Source organism: Aedes albopictus, chromosome 3, assembly GCF_035046485.1.
Source record: "Aedes albopictus strain Foshan chromosome 3, AalbF5, whole genome shotgun sequence".
Taxonomy (NCBI): domain Eukaryota; kingdom Metazoa; phylum Arthropoda; class Insecta; order Diptera; family Culicidae; genus Aedes; species Aedes albopictus.
Window position 1 is genome coordinate 269519970 of NC_085138.1, and position 18038 is coordinate 269538007.

At 37.2% G+C, this 18038-nt stretch overlaps 1 protein-coding gene across 1 annotated transcript; it reads right to left on the reverse strand.

Annotated features, from left to right (window-relative positions):
• Positions 1-263: 263 nt before the first annotated feature.
• LOC109433204 (protein snakeskin) lies at positions 264-17726 on the reverse strand. The gene is made up of 4 exons (XM_019709605.3): positions 17574-17726; positions 17335-17479; positions 7582-7908; positions 264-862 (listed from the first exon to the last, which is right to left on the reverse strand). Exons 2-4 carry the CDS (start codon positions 17383-17385, stop codon positions 755-757), a joined length of 486 nt encoding a protein of 161 aa, XP_019565150.1. The 5' UTR covers positions 17386-17479; positions 17574-17726; the 3' UTR covers positions 264-754.
• Positions 17727-18038: the final 312 nt, after the last annotated feature.

The window sequence follows — 18038 nt, forward strand, 5'->3', positions numbered from 1 at the left end:
ATCTGGAACTGTATCACCTATGATTATAATCCCATTCCCATTTACACAATGCCAATAGAAATGATGTTTAGAAACTACAAAAAATAATAGAGACATGCATTTTACACGAAGTGTCAGCATATGACCAAAAGTGACAAAGACTCAAGTCTACTCCACGCATTCGTGTTGAACCAAGAAAAAATATGGCAATAGCAGATTTTTTTAAAAGCGAATGAGGAAAGGAATAAAAAAGGGATGTTCGGGCAGAAATAACAAGCCTCCTATATGAAACGGTGTTTATTGGTAAATGAAATTCTGATTTTATCCTGAAATATAGCTTTGTTCAATATGACATTTATTCTTTACATCGAATTGTCCGGGTCTATTGCTTTTATCCGTATGGATTCGGCACATTGCATTTTCACGGTTTCTTACTGCTACGCTTATACACTTGTAGAATACTTACAGAAAATGTCGTTATTTGCCATTTGTCTTGGTAATTGTGCCACCCACCAAGCAAAAAGGCATAAAGTAGGTAAAAGTTTCGCCTCTTCTTATCTTAAAAACTCTTACGGCTTACGGTACGTAATGATATATGACAGTTTTTCCTCTTCGTTTGGACCTTACTTATGCTTAACATTAACTACAACACGGGGACACTTCCAGCGCATTTTTTGGGGAAAATCTTGATTGCACCGGGTGCAATATTTCAAGCTCACAACCGACCAGCCACACCTCTGGACCAACCGCGTTTCCGCAGTCCACGGTCTACCACTTAGTACTTGCTGTTCTCGTGCTTGGCGTAGTGGATGAACGCCAGGACCGAATCGGCCAGGTAGAGGGCACCGGTCACAACGCAAAGCGATCCCAGGGCAAGTCCGGCCTAGAGTTTTGCGGGAGAGAAGAAGGGAAAAAGAATAAGAAAGGGATGAGTTGAAGGGAATGAAAAATTGAACAAAGTTTAATTGCTTTGGAGGTGAGATTTCTTCTTTTTTTTTGAGTGGGTGTATGATGTACGGTGACTGATGAAAGAGCTTGATTCCGTTTCCAGTTTGCTTAGTGAAGAAAGGAATTTAATGGTCTTTTTAGATAATGGAATTAAAGGACAATCCGTTGCTGATATGATCAGCGTAACGTACCAATTGGGACAAAGCCTACATTGCAGCTTAGTGGCCTACAGAGCACGGCCTACAGAGCCTTGCACGGATATTAACTGAGAGCTTTTTCTGCCAAAGACAATTTTGCATGTTTGAAATTCCGAATACTCAAAAGCTTACCGCTTCAGCCACGTGAATTCAATGACTATCGAGAAAACAACAACATTCCATCGACATAGCATTTAAAATTTGATAAAAAGAAACAGTCTAAAAATACTAAAAATATATTGGATGGTCAAAAATCATTCGATTGTAGTTGTGTATTCTAAAAGTCAGTAAAATTCTTCGCAATCTTCATCAAATCATGTTGTTATACTACTATTGAGCGAAAGCTTTTACATTCAGAAAACTTAGCTTTCTAATAAAAACTTAAGTATTTTAGTCTTTATTTTTGTCCACTAGGTCATAATATGCCTTCACAGCCTTCTCAGTAGTTGTTGAATACGATGTTTTGTATGCATAAAATCCACGCACACATTTGCTTGCATTCTGCTTTGGACGAAAAAAACTATTTTGTTTACATTTTATCGACAGGAAAAAATAATTTATATTATCAATTGAACGGCTTTTACTGCATTCTGTACAGAGCTTTTGTTGGGTGTGACTTGAATGTCAGTTCGATAAGTTATATTTTGGCTAGCTGTTGCTTTGGTGCGGTTTCCTTCGTCATACGCAAAACGATTAAAATTGTCAAGTCCTAAGTGGAGTGAAATTCAGTGTTATTTTTCGATTTACAGTGCTATAAAGGCTGGTTATCGATAGTCTACATATTTTTGCTTTCATCTAATGAGGCATTGGCAAAGGTAAGTCGGAATACCTGTAACGATTGGCTTATTTCGTCTAATGTGACGGAGATCAGCGCATATGCTGAAGTAAATTTTTACTTTATATCTCCTTGTGTGAATCCAAAATCTTCAATTGAATGAAATATTGTCCGAAATACAAATTATCATGTCCCAAAAATATGGGCACAATGGATGCATGAACAAACAAGTTTAATTTTACACATATCATTCCTTAATTTAATAACAAAACGGCCGAGTATTAAAAGAACAATTTGACTTATCTTTGCATTAGGGAGGACATTGCTTAAGGTACCCTTCACACGTTCTGCACATGTTGCAATATTTTTCAATAACATTGCTTAGTAACATTGTTTTCTATACACTCATTCCATAGAAAATCGATAAAGTGCAACTCCGCATGTCACGAAATTTGGTGGGTTTGTAGATTGTCAAAAGTATTAAGACCTGTAATTTTTTCTTTCATCATAAGGGTGACCAATTTTATGATGGAGTGGTTCAAAAATCAAAAAAAAAAATCAAAGCAATATTTTATCAAAAAAAAAAACTATTGAACCAGTTGACCGATTTTAATCAGTGAAGAGAATTGTCAGACACAAGAGGCACAAAACAAGCAACAAAGAAGACGTGGCAATTACTCTTTATCCCAGTGTGAAGAATTAGCATTAAGTTAAAATTCACAAATAAAAAAAAAAAACTTTCTATCCCAACTGATAACAGATAATGACATGATCTCGAAAATTTTTGTTGCAGACATAAGGAACCTGAATTTGTTGCGTACTTTTCAACTCGTGAATAATCAATCATTACCAACCCAAAATCGAAACTTTTTGGTGATACGTCTTCAGCAGCGTTGCAGTGTTTGCCGACTCGAAGTTACCACTCGAAAATCACAATGCAAGCCTTTAAAATCTGTAAACTCGTGATGCACGATCATTGTCCTATTTTGTTCAAGTTGGGACAAACCTATGTCGCATTGGGTAGAATGTTGCAACAAATTCAGGTTGCGACATTGTTGTTATTGTTGAATTGGTTGAATTTTGATTCACTGATTTTAATTTTTTTTTGTTTATAAGCTATCGATTTTTTGTTTTTTAGAAAAAACAAGTTGAAGGGGCAAAATTGTGTTTTTGCGAAAAATAAAATGTTAATATATTAGTTTTTTTCACGTTTTTATGGTATCGGGACCTTAGAGAGTCATATTTCATAGCTAGTCTAAAATCATCGGATTGCATTTTTGAGTGATTCCTGATAGTTTTTGTTATCTATTAATCCATTCCACCAGCAAAACTTTGTACCCGATTTCGACCTGCGCAAAATATTGCAGATTAACCGGCGCATAGACCGTCAAATTTTGTCGGACCCAGTCGAACTCCTGAAAAAAATCCCAAACGGACCGAAGCGTCGGGAAAGATTTAAACAAGTCGGTTTTTAATTTATCTTGCTAAGCCATCGATTGTATGACATTTGCCAGAAAACTATTCACCAGAATAGACCATTTCCCAGAAATCCATTCCCCAGAATAGACCATTTGCCAGAAAACTGTTTGCCAGAATGGACCATTCCCCAGAATTAAATATGTTCTCTCATTTCTCGGCTTTTTCACTATCAAACCAGGGTGCGGAATCTATTACATTTTTTTCTAGTAAATTTGTTCTGGTTTAGAAGAATTAAACTAAAGAAATAGGGAAGTAAAATTTTAGAATTGACCACATTAAATGATTCTCTAGATATTTTACAAAAAGATGAATCCACAGAAAGTTCAAAATTTGTATTTGTCTAACAGTTTCAATACAGTGGAGCGGTTCTGGTGTGATGGTTAGAACATTTGACTATCACGCCGAGGACCTGGGATCGAATCCCACTCCTAACAAACTCGCAAAATGTGAGTTCTTCCTTCGGATGGGAAGTAAAGTGTGGGTCCCGAGATAAACTAGCCTAGGGCTAAAAATCTCGTTAAAACAGTTATGACAATTATTATCTGGATATTATATTTAACCCTCTAATACCTAACCCCGCCCTTAAACGGGGTATAGTTTGAGCATTTTTTGTAATTTTTGTTTCGTGGACAATCAAAATTTTTATATTTGTGTCTGATATTTAGTACTGTTATGTGTGGATTTTGATGTCTTTTGAAGCGTATTTACATTTTTTTTAAATAATTGAAAAAATGTTGTTTTAGTCTCCTTTCAGATGTCATTGTTTATTCTGTATTTAATCGCTACATTTAATATATTTTAAATTTTTCCCAAATCAGTGTTCTAAAAAATCGAGAATTAAAATTAAAAATCATCTTCCAAAACATGTTCAAGTCGATTTTATATGACGAAAAAATGATACTTAGATCAAAATAAAAAAAAATGGGTATTAGAGGGTTGATAAAAACAACAACTTTCAATAGAAAAAGGAAATATTTCTGATTTATCAGCAGGCTAACGCCAACAGTTTTATAAGCAAATCTCAAAAGACCATACCAAACTAAGTTTTACTACGTAGCTTTTGTGCTACTATCAGATTAAAAAAAAAAACAAAACTTTAAATAAAAAGAAAATCGGGTTAGGTACTGTTCCTTTGAATTCCACTAAGAATTTGCATCCTTTGACAGATACGTATTTCGGCCTCAACTGTAAGGTCGTCTTCAGTGTCTTGTACTTGACTCGACTTTAACAAAACTTTAACCAATGTTGCGCGTGAGGTCACTGATGTTTGTATACTAGAATATTATCATAATTTTCAGTCGTTACCATGACTGTTCCTAGAAGCAAAAAAAAACTATTCTAGAAAATCGACTTTCATTTGCGGCTATCTCAGTCATTCAATTGATTAGATGTTTTATTTTTAAAACCGTTTTTGTCACTAAACAAAACCCTGTGACAAACCAGAGAAAGTGTTAACGCAAAAATTTTGTACAATTAAGCAAAGCCATGACCACTCGAAAAGCAGAACAGCAAAATCTTTAAAGACGAAGACGACAAACCATTTTTCCCTTGAAAAAGATCACACCCAATGACCGAAACGTCGGGAAAATAAATTAGTAACGTCTAATAAATTGCATGACAGACAACTACCATCGAGTTCTAGAATATCATTCACCAGAATTCTGTTGTGCCAATGACAAGGCTAATTATCTGGCAATATAAAAATGTAGCAATAATTCTGATAAATACAATGGTTTTCTGGCTACTGGCGCTATTTGGCAAATGGTTTTCGTGGAAACGATTCATTCTGGCAAACTTTTTCTGGCAAGTGACATTCTGGCAACCATCATACAATCAAGCTGTCTCCCAAAGTCAACACATCATTTGCACATACACATAAAAAAACAGTGAGGTGAATAGGGGTTGGGTGCTAGTAGTCGACCCTGCGCCTATAGTGGACCCTAGGGTGGCCCACACTTATATGAAAAACAAACATTTCGAAAAATGCCAAAGCAAAGTGAGGCAAAGTATTGCGATTTCTTTATTGATATTATTCCTTTACATGTATTGGAAAAATAACAATGACACATTCTACCGTGACGTTACAACGATTTGACGCCTTTTCTGTCAGATTTTCCACTATAACTCGTAAATTCGATCATAAACCATCAAATGTTTTTGCATATTCGGATTCCTTGTAAAATTTCCAATACGTATGATATGTTGAACAATAAGTTTTAATCGGAAAAATATGTTAAAAATGCGAATTAGTAGCGTGACGTTACAACTTTGTAACGTCACGCTACTAATTCCCATTTCTAACATACTTTTCCAATGAAAACTAACTGTTCAGCAGATCATACTTATTGGAAATTTTACAAGGAATCCGAATATGCAAAAATATTTGAGGGTTTACGGTCGAATTTACGAGTTATAGTTAAAAATCTCATTAAAATGGCGTCAAAACGTTGTAACGTCACGGTAGAATGTGTCCAATAAAGTTTATCCTCACTTTTCCTAGGGTATAACTTTTTTCACAGACTTTGGATCACTTTGCGGTCTTTGACAAAGTTGTTTGACATAGAGTCACCTACAATAATACCAAAGGGTTTGATTATTAAACGCTTACAGCGCCACCTAGCGGCTAAATTCGAAAACTTAAAATTTCTGCATACATTTGGCCAAGTTTTCCCATACAAACTTCAAGCGTTTTGAGCGCCCCCTTAGGCTCAACCGATTTTGCTAAAATTTTGAACGTAGCTTCTGGGAGTCCAAAACAACTGATTGAGAAGGTAAGACTTGGCATTTTTCGAAATTTTTGTTTTTCATATAAGTGTGGGCCACCTTAGTGGACCCCCTACAGAAAAACCCAAATACAAATGCCCAAATCAACTGATTCCAGCCAAATTCCACCGGGGAACATCAATTACATTGCTCCACAGCAGTACCTAGCAAACAAATTGCCCATTGGCCACACAAATCAATTATTTTAACTATTTAATGAATGTAAACACTCAAAACGGTCCACTATAGGCACATTCAGGAGGATCCGCTATAGGTTCCGTCGGCAGCGTGACAGATAACAAGGAAATCAAATGGGGGTCCACTATAGGCACCGAGATATTTGTAAATAATCCTATAGCTGACCCTGGTAGGGTCCATTATGAGCAGCGATCGATATTTTCAAATGGGTATTTCACTGGAATAATTTATTGTTGTTGTATGTTTGGCGGTCTTAACATAGAGAAAGGGCATAAAGCTAGTTATAAAATTCCACTTTGGAATAACCTCTTGACGTAACATAGCGAAAAAGCCGCAGAAGTAAATTTCGATGGCTTAGGGGGCCCACTATTAGCACCCAAACCCTATATGAGGTAAACAGGCATCTTCAGTGTGGAAGTGTTGGTAGAGTTTTAATTTTAGTAAACAATGTAACATCATCAAACTGGTCATTGCCGGGAAAGGGAAGCAAATGATGATGCAACCGCTCGCCCTCTGTAATCCTTATATACCGGATGAGCTTTTTGTGTAGACACATACATATGTCAGAATATTTTGAAAAAACAGTCGGATACAGATTGATGTGCTATGCTTATGCTATTTGCCTATTGCTAGCATAAGTTACATCCAAGGCTTCTAGGTAGGCAGACATAAAAAGGTTGAGTTTTATGTGCTATGAAGTTGGAGTGACACGGGTTTTTCACTTGTTTCTTGTTCTAACAATGGCTTTAAGTATAGGGTAGGGGCCCATATAGCCACAGCTATAAATGGATAGGTATTCAGCATGACTATGCTGAGGGTGATGGTTGAGATTCAGGCTTTGTTCCAGTGGGGACGTTTTGCAAAAAAAAGAGAAAGAAAGTTGAGAGTGGCATGAACATTGTATGAGATACAGATTGTTTTACATAAATCACCCGCTCTAGTAAATGATTTGATTTGGCACCTGTATGCACTAGCATAGGGAGCATAGGGAGCATTCTTCCTTCTCACTCAGTCTCCTTGAATGACACTAGAAAGAGCAGGATGAAAGTGAGGACAAGTGCCCTCTCCTCCATCCTTCTCATTCTCGTGTTTCCTTAGGAGGGTGATTAATAAAAAGCTGCCTACTCTAGTGCTTGTATCCCAAAAACTCCGAATGATTTTAACTTTGATGCACAATTATTTTTAACCGTCAACTTGCATCAACCATGGACCCCCACCCACCCCCGAAACATTTCCACTTACCGTTCGTTCCGAGGTGATGTGCTGGAAGTCGTGTTCCGCCAGATAGCCGTGCCAGTAGTGCAATGCGGTGCCCCCAACGGCGACCCACATGAACGTACCGACCACGTTCATGATGGTGTCCGATAGCTCGCGCTTCAGCTTGGTCGTACCGAAGCAGAACGTAATCAGCTGCACCGAGGTGTAGATGAAGTAGCCGACAAACACTCCGGAGGCCACAATTTCCGCGTCGGGACTTTTCTCCTCGTTTAGGTTCCATGTGCCACCGACACCGAGGAAGTCACCCCCGTAACCGGTCCGGTAGATGATGAGAACCACCAGGTTCAGTGCCTGTTCAGGGGGGCGCGGTGGGACAGTTGCGAGAATAGAGCAAGTGCAAATAGAATTAGATTAGTGCTTAACGACGCGCAATGATGGTGGCAATTTGAAAAAGAAGGTGATAATCCGAGGACGATGCGATGGTTTAATAGAGAGAGCGCAGTCAGAGGACTGTTTATTGGACTTCCGAGCATGAATAAATTTACCGCTTGAAAATACTGATGAAAGATATTAAATCGTTAATTGAAACTTCTTGATGCGGAGATCGCAATTCAACTATCCCCGGAAGATGTTGACTTGGGAAAGTTGTTTCTCCGTTTCACGCATATTTTAACAAATAAAGTTATAATTTGCATACAACTTTTACCAAAACTTCTTGGAAATTTACATTTCTGGTCCCGAGTCGAAGGGTAATATTAAAATTAAATACAATCCTCGATGCTTGATCGCACAGCCGCAGCTGGACGCATTTGAAAGGGTGCGTTGTTCATTTCCTTTCCGGCGAAAGTCAGACACCCATGAAACATCCCGACCGAGCCAATTTCTCATCTGTAATTTTCGCACTTTTCGGGGAGCTTAAACAATTAAGAATTTCGGCGGAAATTTTGGATGAGCCCCCTCGCAGCATCAAACCTGTGTGCGCCGTGAAGTTTGAATAGACATTGTTTGCATTTTCCGAAGAAATTTATGAAGGGCTCGCATCGTGTATCAGTGTCAGTCGGTACCTGTTTCAAAACGGTGGAATTTTATCCCGCGTCGACTGTCGACTACTAACTGGAATGAACGGTTGGTACCTGCCTCCCAGTGGGATGGTCGGTGTAATTTGTGCGTTGGTGGATAATGTATGTTTTGATAAATTGTTTTATTCAGCTCCAGAGGCGAACATTAAGAATTGAAGCTTCGCCGTGGTGCTTTTTTCAGTAACAAATGTTGGATTTATGGGTTGGATAAATGGTTAGGGAAACCTGTAACGAATTCACTGCATTGATTGTGGACTTTTGAAGCATTTCATAAAAAAAACTAAAACAGTATTTGAAGTATTTTAAAAAGAATTCTGATGAAATAAGCAGATGTACTTGACGAAGCTCAGTCACTAGAGTAATAATTTAGAGAATTAGTAGATGAGATCGGGATGGTTATCAGAATAACTGAGCCACTGAGTCTAAACAAAAAAATGTGGCTGAAAGTATGGAACAAACATACTATCCGAAGATACATTTTTATATATAGCATCTCTAGTACCGACTCTCTTTTGAAGGTAGCCGAAAATTCGTGGCATTTTTCAGCGTATTTTTCATAAATTCTACATAATTTATGAGTATTTCGTCGATTTGCTACTCATAAGCAGTTATCTGTATAAACTTAACACGCGATGTATCACTTCCTATCATAACCTGTTGAAGTTTCCATCCCAGAACTGCTCCAAGTTTCCAAAGTCTTCTCAAATCAAGAATGTTAAACCAAATTTTATGCGCGATGAATGGTCGCGAAACAAAGTCTGCGGCACTTAAAAATCCTTAAAACAATTGTAGAATCTTTATGGTACAGGGTATGGGTTATCGATGTCATCCAAACTACTCTGGAATGGATTTTTGAAGATTCACAGGCTCTAATTGAATTACTGGGATCTTAAACTTGAGAAGGCTCGCAACATTGAAAAAAATATCAGTGCACAGTTTGAAAATTGTGAGGCTCTGTCTGGTAAGTGCATTCAAAACTTGAGAATTATTGTGACGTTTGTGACAGATAACGCAAATGTTCTCACCAAGGTTTATTCCGAGCCATCAAAATACCGTATATCATGTTTATAAAGTGGAATTTTTGAAAGAATTTCAAGAGAAATCATGATAAGAACCTAAGCCAACTATTGGATGAACTTGATCTCACAATCGAACTGAAAAGCCAAGAATCCAAGTCGTAATCCATCAATGAACACCAGTATAAATTCTCGAAGCAGTTTTGAAAAATTTCTAGAGCAAGACTTGGAGAAATGCATGAAGGAATTCTTGGATAAACAGGACAGGGAATTTTTAGGGGAGTTTTTGAAGAAATACTTGAAGAGTTGACTGAAAAAATCCGAGGAAGAATTCTTAAAAAAATCTTTGAAGTAATTCTTGGAGCACCTCAATGAAGAACTCAGGAAAAATCCTTTAAACATTCTTAGAGGCATCCTTTTAAGATTTACTTAGTGAATCATTTGAGGGGTTTCCGAAGGAGATTTCTCAGAAATTTCTGAGTAAATTGTTGAACAAATTCCTAAGGTAAAGACTTGGATGCATTTATGAAAGAACCTTTAAAAAATCCCTTAGTTTTCCTTGGAGAAATATCTGGAGGAGTAATTGTAAGAATTTAGACTTATGCATGACTTTTCATGGAGTTTGTGGAATAGTTCCAGTAGAATCCCTTGGAGGAATTATTGACGGAATCATAGAAGGAGTTCTTTAAAGAATGCTTAAAAAACGAGTACTGAATGGTTTATTGAAGGTATTCCTAAAGAAATCCTTGTAATAATTTATTAAGGAATTCCTGCAGATACCCGTGTACAAAATCTTTTGAGATACCTGGAGCAATACTTGGGGGAGAGCCTGAAGGAATGCTTGGATAAAATTCTGGTGATAACAGGAGAAGGAATCCTTGGGAGGTTTTCTGAAGAAATATTTGAATAATTTACTGAAAAGTTCTAGGAAAAAAATCTCTAAAAAATCTTTGACAAAGTTCCTTCCACTCTATGAATGACTCTGGAATACATTTTTAAATGAGTTTTGAAGAAATTTCTAAAGAATTTTCAAAAGAAACCTTTGGAAAAAGATTTACTGAGTCGAGAAGTTCCGGAAGAAGTTTACTCAAATATTTCTGAAGAAATTCCTGGATAAATTCTTGGAGGAAGAATACTTGGAATTCATGAAAAAAATATTTCTGAGAAATCCTTTCATATACCTTGGAGAAAGACCCGAAGGAATCTTTGTAAAAGTTTCTGAAACAATAAGAGAAAGAATTCCGGTATGAATCTTTGGAAAAAATTTCCATGGAATTTGTAGAGGGGTTCCTGAACAGATCCTTGAAGAAATCCCTGAAAAATCCTTTGGGGGAGTTTCTCAAAAAATTCTTGAAAAGGAAATGCTGAATGATTCCGCAAGGAAATTCCTGAAGCAATCCTTTTTTAAATTTCTAAGTGAATTCCTGGAGGAACTCCTGCAGAAACCTCTTGGGGAATTCTTTAGAGAAGCCTTGGACGAGTTTCTGAAGAAAAACTTGAAGAATTTACAGCTGCAGTCCTGCTGAAGGGATTTTCTAAGAAATACTAGAGGAAGTTCTTAGAAACTCTTTAATAATGTTTAATTGAATATAAAAGTGGAATACTTGAAGAAGTTTTAAAAGAACTATTTGAAGAAATTTCTGAAACAGCCATTGGATGAACATCGGAATTATTCTTTGAAGGCATGCTCGGAGTTACTTCGAAAACATATGGAGATGAAATGCCTGAAGGAATCCATGGACAAATTCTTGATGATAACTGGAAAGGGAAACCGTGGAGGAGTTTTTCATGAAATACTTGAAGGATTTACTGGAGTAGTCTCTAAAGGCATTAAAGGGTGAGTCGATAATTATTGTGCCATTTTCAAACTAACGTAACTTTTTTCCTGCTTCACCAAAATCAATCAAATTTTGCACAGTTTCTCCTTATAGTATATTGTTTACATATAATGAATTGAGCAGTTATCAGTGAGATTCCGGTCGATATAGAATAAATTTAGTTACCCGTTCTGAAAAAGATGTTGTACAATCACGTGCTAAAATCAAAAATCATGGTATCGCGCCTTGGAACAATTAATGATTATACATTATCGGATCATCTTAATATTCGTCAATAGGTTTCAGGAACGGTTGACAGTGAAACATAAGCTTGGAGCCGGATGAAAACCAGGCACGATGCGCATAAACAAACCTGAGAGCTATAATTCATTGTTTCAAGTGGAGCCTGAACATGTCCACATGGAAGGCGTTAATTGAAAATGTCTTAAATTTAATTAAAACGCATTCTAAATTTGAATCTATACCAAAAAGTTGAAATACATACATATACTAAACCACTGTAAAAATTTGGTTTCAATTCGTTAACTGTAGACAATTTGCGAATCAGTTGAAGGTAGGGTGGCACAATAATTAACGACTCACCCTTTATTAGAAGAACATTTGAAGAACTCCTTAAAATATTCTTGAAGAAATGTTTGGTGCAACCCTATTAAAAATTCCTGAATAAACCATTGGAGGAAATTTTAAGGAAGATGTAATGGATTTCCAAAAAATCCTGAAAACATATTGATGGAATCATTAAAAGATTTACTGAACGAATTATTAGAGGAGGTTTCGGATAAGTTTACTCTGAATGAAATTAATTTCTAGATAAATTGTTTAATCCCTTAGTATTCCTGAGAGAAATACTTAAAGGCATACTTTAACGAAATATTGCAATAGTTACAGAAAAACAACTATAGAAGGAATTCCAGAATAAGTCTTTAGTGTTCTTCTTGGTGACATTTGTGCAGAAGTACAGGTAAAGCCCCTTGCAGAAATTCCTAAGGAAAACTTTGGAGGAGTTTCTCAACAAATGCTTTCAAAAAATGATTTCTTAGAGGATTTTTTGAATCAACCATTGTAGGAATTTCTTTAGGTATTCTTGGAGGAACACCTATAGAAATTCCTAAAGAACTTCTTAAGAGAGGCCTTGGATGAGTTTCCAAAGAAAAATTTGAAGTAATCACTCATAGAGGAGTTTCTGAAGAAAAGCTTGGGGGAATTACTTAGGAAATCTTTGGAGAAATTTTTGGAAGCACCCAGGAGTGTACTCGTAAAGGAATCCTTGGATAAATTCTTAAAAGAATAGGTGAAGGAGTTTCTGAAAAAGAAAGGAATCTCCCAGTCAACCAATGATCGTATAAGATGTTGAATAAGATGTCAAAGTGGAGCCGATATGCATATATTTTACATGCGACTAAATGGAGGCATGCACGCATATGGCCTCCACTTTATCATCTTATGCAACATCCTATACGATTACTGGTCGCTGGGCTTATAGGAGTTTCTTAAGCAAAAGTTGAAGAAATCACTGCTGGTAAAGTTTCTGAATAAAAGCATAGGGAAATTACTTTAAAACTCTTTGAAAAAGATTTTGAAAATATCCGTGAGTATATTCCTGAAGGAATCTTTAAAGAGATTATCGTAAGAACACATAAAGTAAGGCCTGAAAAAAATTTTGAAATAATTTCTAAAGAATTTTTTTGATGAGTTCCTAAAAGAATCGTTGAGGGAATTCCTTGTGGATTGCGTGAATTTTTGAGCGAGATCCATGGAAAAGTTACCGAAACAACCGCTGGAAGAATTTCTAAAGTTATCTTTGGAGGATTTCTTGAATGTTCTTGAAAATTTGTGAAGGAATCATTGTGAGATTTCCCAAAAAAAATAATCTCTGGAATTTATTTTATAGAAACCATAAGTATAATAATTCCTGAAAGAATCATTAAAGGAACTCCTGGAGCAATCCATGGAGAAATAAGTGAAGGAATCTTTTGATAAATTCTTGAATATTTTGTGGAAGGATTTCCTGAAGCAATCAATCGAAAAAATCCCGTAAAATTACTTAGTGGGATTCCCAAGAGAATCCCGAGATATGTTCGTGATGGAATTTATTTAAGGAATTTCAGCATACTTGGTGGAATTACTGAGGATATCCCTAATGGAATTCTTATAGGAATCTTTGGGTGAATGACCAAAAAACTGTTTTAAAGCTTTTTGAACGAATATTTGGAGGAATGTGCAAAAATCTTTTAAGAAGTTTTTGAGGGAATCCTTAGAGGAAAACAAATCAATTGATTTTTGTATACTAGATTTAATAGACAAATAAATATTTCAAAAGTTCCATACAGGTAAAGTTCAAGCGTCTTTAAATAAATCGCTTAGAAAGATTACTGAAGATGTTTCAAGAGGAACAACTGTAAATTTTCCAAAGCGAATCCGAGGAGGAATGCTTCTCGTGCTTTGATTCGTAGGAAGATTTTTTTCAATCATCCCTTGAAGAAATCTTCAAACTTATCTTTAGAGGAATTCTGTTGATTTCCTTACAAGAATCTTTTGGCGAACTCCTAAAGCAATTATTGCAAAATTATATAACGAATACATAAAACAGTTTTTCAAAATATTCTTGGGAGCAATCCTAAAGGAAAAATTGAAAGAATTCTTCAAAGAAATTCTAGAGAATTCCTGGAAAATTTCGCGAATGATTATTCGGAGGAATAAAAGGAGGCATTTCTGAACGATTTTTGCAATAATTTGGGGGCATTCCTGAAGGAATTATTTGAAGCAATTCTAGAGAAGTACCTGAATAATTTTACGGATGAATTGCTGTAGGATGCCTTGAAGGATTATCCGGAAGAATCCGTGGAGAAATTTCTGAAAGACTTTTAGCAACACTTTCAGAAGGAATCCCTGAAAACTATTTAGAACGATTCGTTGAACGAAATCTTGAAAAAAAAAATAAAGGATATTTCAAAACTCGCCATCGAAAATCCACCTGAAGCATTTCTTTTTTTGAGAACTTTAGAAATTTCTGAAAAAAATCCTTGGAGATTTTGCTGAGGGAATCTCTGGAGTGGAAATACAGGCGTATCTACAACGATCGATTTTTCTTCATGGATTTTCTCTTCGGATTATTCCGGGAAATAGGACCGATATTCGGATTATCTCTCGGTGTATTTTTGTAAATGACGACTAGGTCTAGCTTCTAAACCAACAAAAACAACCGAAAAAAAAATGTGGAGTGGACCTGGTGTGATGGTTAGAACACTTGAATATCACGTCGAGGACCTGGGATCGAATCCTCCTCCCGACAAACTCACAAAATATGAGTTCTTCTTTCGGAAATTACTTCCGAAATAAAAAATAAAAAATAAAAAATAAATAAAAAAACGAAAATGCTTTGCCGGCCAAGTTGTTAACCAAAGAGAAAATCGATGAAGCGAAACAGATCATTGTAGATGCGCCCATATGATACTAAGCGCGAGAAATTTCCTTTTAGGACTTTTGAGTAAATACCTGGAACTGAACGTTCATCAGTGAGAATTTAAGTTGGAATCGTCGAGAAAACTCTCGGGGAGATCATTAGAGGATCCCCGAGTGAACTCCTCAAAATAAATTCAAGAGAAATCAAGCCTAACTTTACAAAACACTCTATGTAACAAAATCCATGAAAAAAGAAAACCGACTTTGAAGCTCATTATACCCATTGAAACTCATATGTTTCAGAAAAATTTAATTTGAGTGATTGTTATTTTACAGATCATTCTCATTGTTGATTTGAAGCGTAATACTTTAAAAATCTACAAAATCAATCCTTAAAAGTTTGGAATGAATGGCTAGAAGAAGGTTAAAATCCCTATAAACAAATAAACAAGAAATTCTCAAAAAATCTCCACGGCTAATGAACAAAAAACATGCATTGAAAATGTGCAGAACGTTTCATAACTCGAGAGCCATTTGGTTATGACCTGAGACAACTTTAAGTAGATACATTCTCATAAGTAACCGAGGCATCTATATCAAACGCAATACTACTTCGATGACTAACCCATTTTCCAGCTTAATTTCAACACTATCCTTCATGCTTATGTAAACTGATAATTGAATCACATAAAATATTTTCGTTATCACTCAAACATAAACAAACACTCGTTTTCATTTTCCTCCACAAGGCAGCCACACAGTCAAACAAGTGCTCTACCACTCTCTTGCAACTCCTCACTCGCCACAAACCGTTATCTGGGTGTGGCAAAAACGAAGCAATTTTATAACAATTCATAAGGCACCCTACACACTACTCAAACCGTTTGACCAACATTGCCACCGCCCCCAGGTTGGTCGAACCAGCGAATGTTTCTGCAACCGTATGACGAACTGCCAAATCGTGTTGCACCAACATGTCACTTTGGTTGCACCAACATCATCCCCCATTTGAAATCGCACTGTGTTTGTGCAACAACACTACACACGGTACGATTGGTTCGTCAAACATTGGCTCCGCCCACCGTTGGTTTGAGTAAAATCAAACTGGTTTGATTTTTGCCGACCAAACCGTCAACCGTCAAATCGGTTTGACGAACTGCCAAATCGGTTCGTCAAGCAGCATCACACACGGTCAAACACAGCACCAACTCAACCACCAACCTGGGGGCGGAGTCAATGTTGGTCAAACCGTTTGAGTAGTGTGTAGGGTGCCTAAGGCACCTTATCGCCTGCTTCTTCCTCTTCACATGAACACTGATTCACCGCTCAACCAGCTCCAAACCACTCGATCGGGTCCCGAACCGCCCTTTTTGCCAATAATGGTGAAACTTTTCCACTTTCAAGCGCCTCTCATTTGAGGCAAGCGTTAGTACTTTTTCGTCGACAATCTTCATAAGATTCAGTTTCCAATCCTAGCGCGAGAGGATGAAGTTTTCCACTACTGTTCCGGTTGGGAAATTTACACCACCCGAAGCACATCAGTGCAACAAACTGTGTCTTGTTTCCCCAACCATCACCGGCCAGAGTTGGAGTTCCTTACCTGGTCACATCATTTGCGACATCATTGCGTTTGCTACACTCTGTATGAACCATCATAAATGAAGAGTGTCATCCACTGTTTCAGTGTGCAGTCCAAAAAATGCGTCTGTAAAAAACACTGATTGATTTTACTCACAAGTTATCATTATGATTAATATACTGGCTCTTTGGTTTCGCCCATTACACCCATAGTAATTTTTAGCATGAAGACTGCCAAACCGGAAATAGCGATTTAAAATTTTGCTCTCGGTAGGTGTTTGTTTACATTCAGATACTCTGACCTCGTCGTCGATAAAGTACATCTCCGTACAAAAATGATTATCTGATTGATTTATCTTTATTTGAGAGACTTTCAGCCCTTGGCTGGTTCGTCTCTTTCTTGAGACGAACAAAAATGAATGGTTTTTAACGTTTCTGTATATCTAACTTATGACTGCTTCTGTAGATCTGTCAAATAGTGGATTCTTGGTTGAATCAACTAAACAAAATTGTTGAACCAGCATGAATATATGTTAAATCAATTTAAACAGATAACAGATTTGGAAATTAATTAATGCGTAAATTCTTGTAATGATTTCTCGGAGTAGAACGCTGTCGAATAAGTAATATAAATTGTCGCAAAAAAAACCTTTTGCCAATCCCATACTTGCCATCGTCACAATCAGGAATCGTAACCACTGAGTCAACGTGACGGCATTGAACTAAATCACTCAAATCAAACAACTCCCGCTTTGGTGACTCATCCCCAGAATGGGCTTCATCATCCTTGTGATCGTCGTCGTTTAGCACGTTCCGCTACTTTGGTTCGAGGAACCCAGTAAACTCTTATCCCCCTGGGCTTACCAATTTGAACACTTTGATGAATATCGAACCAATCGTTTCGGCGGACACCATTTTGTCCAGATGTGGGTGCTGCTTTCGATACTAATCCTATCCGGCAACTAGACGTATGCTCTGTGTGAGGCACTTCCGTTTTCTGTTGGTGCACCTGGTGGAAATCAGGAATGACGTTAGTTACCACAAACTAGGATAGTTCTCCTAATCCCAGAACCGGAATAACAATGACAGGGACAATGTTCTACCTTTTGCCACCTCCGACTTCACTTCACGCCCGACAAGAGTGTGCCTCAATGGACAATTAAATCGATTCTGAACCGTGAGTCTCTGCCTTCGGCAGGCAGGTATTCCGAACAGGTTGGGCTTATCTATTCGACACTTGCTCATTGAGCGCAAGCAGCGGTTGCAGCAATATGGCGAACCAGATAGGTGGGCGCGATAAGATAAGACTGGCGGTGGGACTCCAGCTCTACTGTGGGGGTACATGTGGTCGTGGAATAGTCGACACCAACATTGATCGGTAACGGTGAAAAAACAGTGGAACATGCTCGCCTGGGAGTGCTGGAGGTGATATCTGTTGAAAAGTGTTCCAAGGTGTGTGGAATGGGTTTGTTATCAATTGCACGATGTTTAGTAGTAAGATACAGTCATTGAAATTACTCAGAATTGGGTGCTGACTATGGTGAGGAATTTCAGTCACTCACCAACAT

What these genes read in the sequence shown, in the direction of transcription:
- LOC109433204 (XM_019709605.3), bottom strand. Translation starts at nt 17,385, where the DNA reads ATGGTGTCCGCCGAAACGATTGGTTCGATATTCATCAAAGTGTTCAAA. An exon ending in TCATCAAAGTGTTCAAATTG is followed by an intron (nt 7,909 to 17,334) that starts GTAAGCCCAGGG and finishes CCCCCTGAACAG; the next exon opens with GCACTGAACCTGGTGGTTCT. An exon ending in ACATCACCTCGGAACGAACG is followed by an intron (nt 863 to 7,581) that starts GTAAGTGGAAAT and finishes GCAAAACTCTAG; the next exon opens with GCCGGACTTGCCCTGGGATC.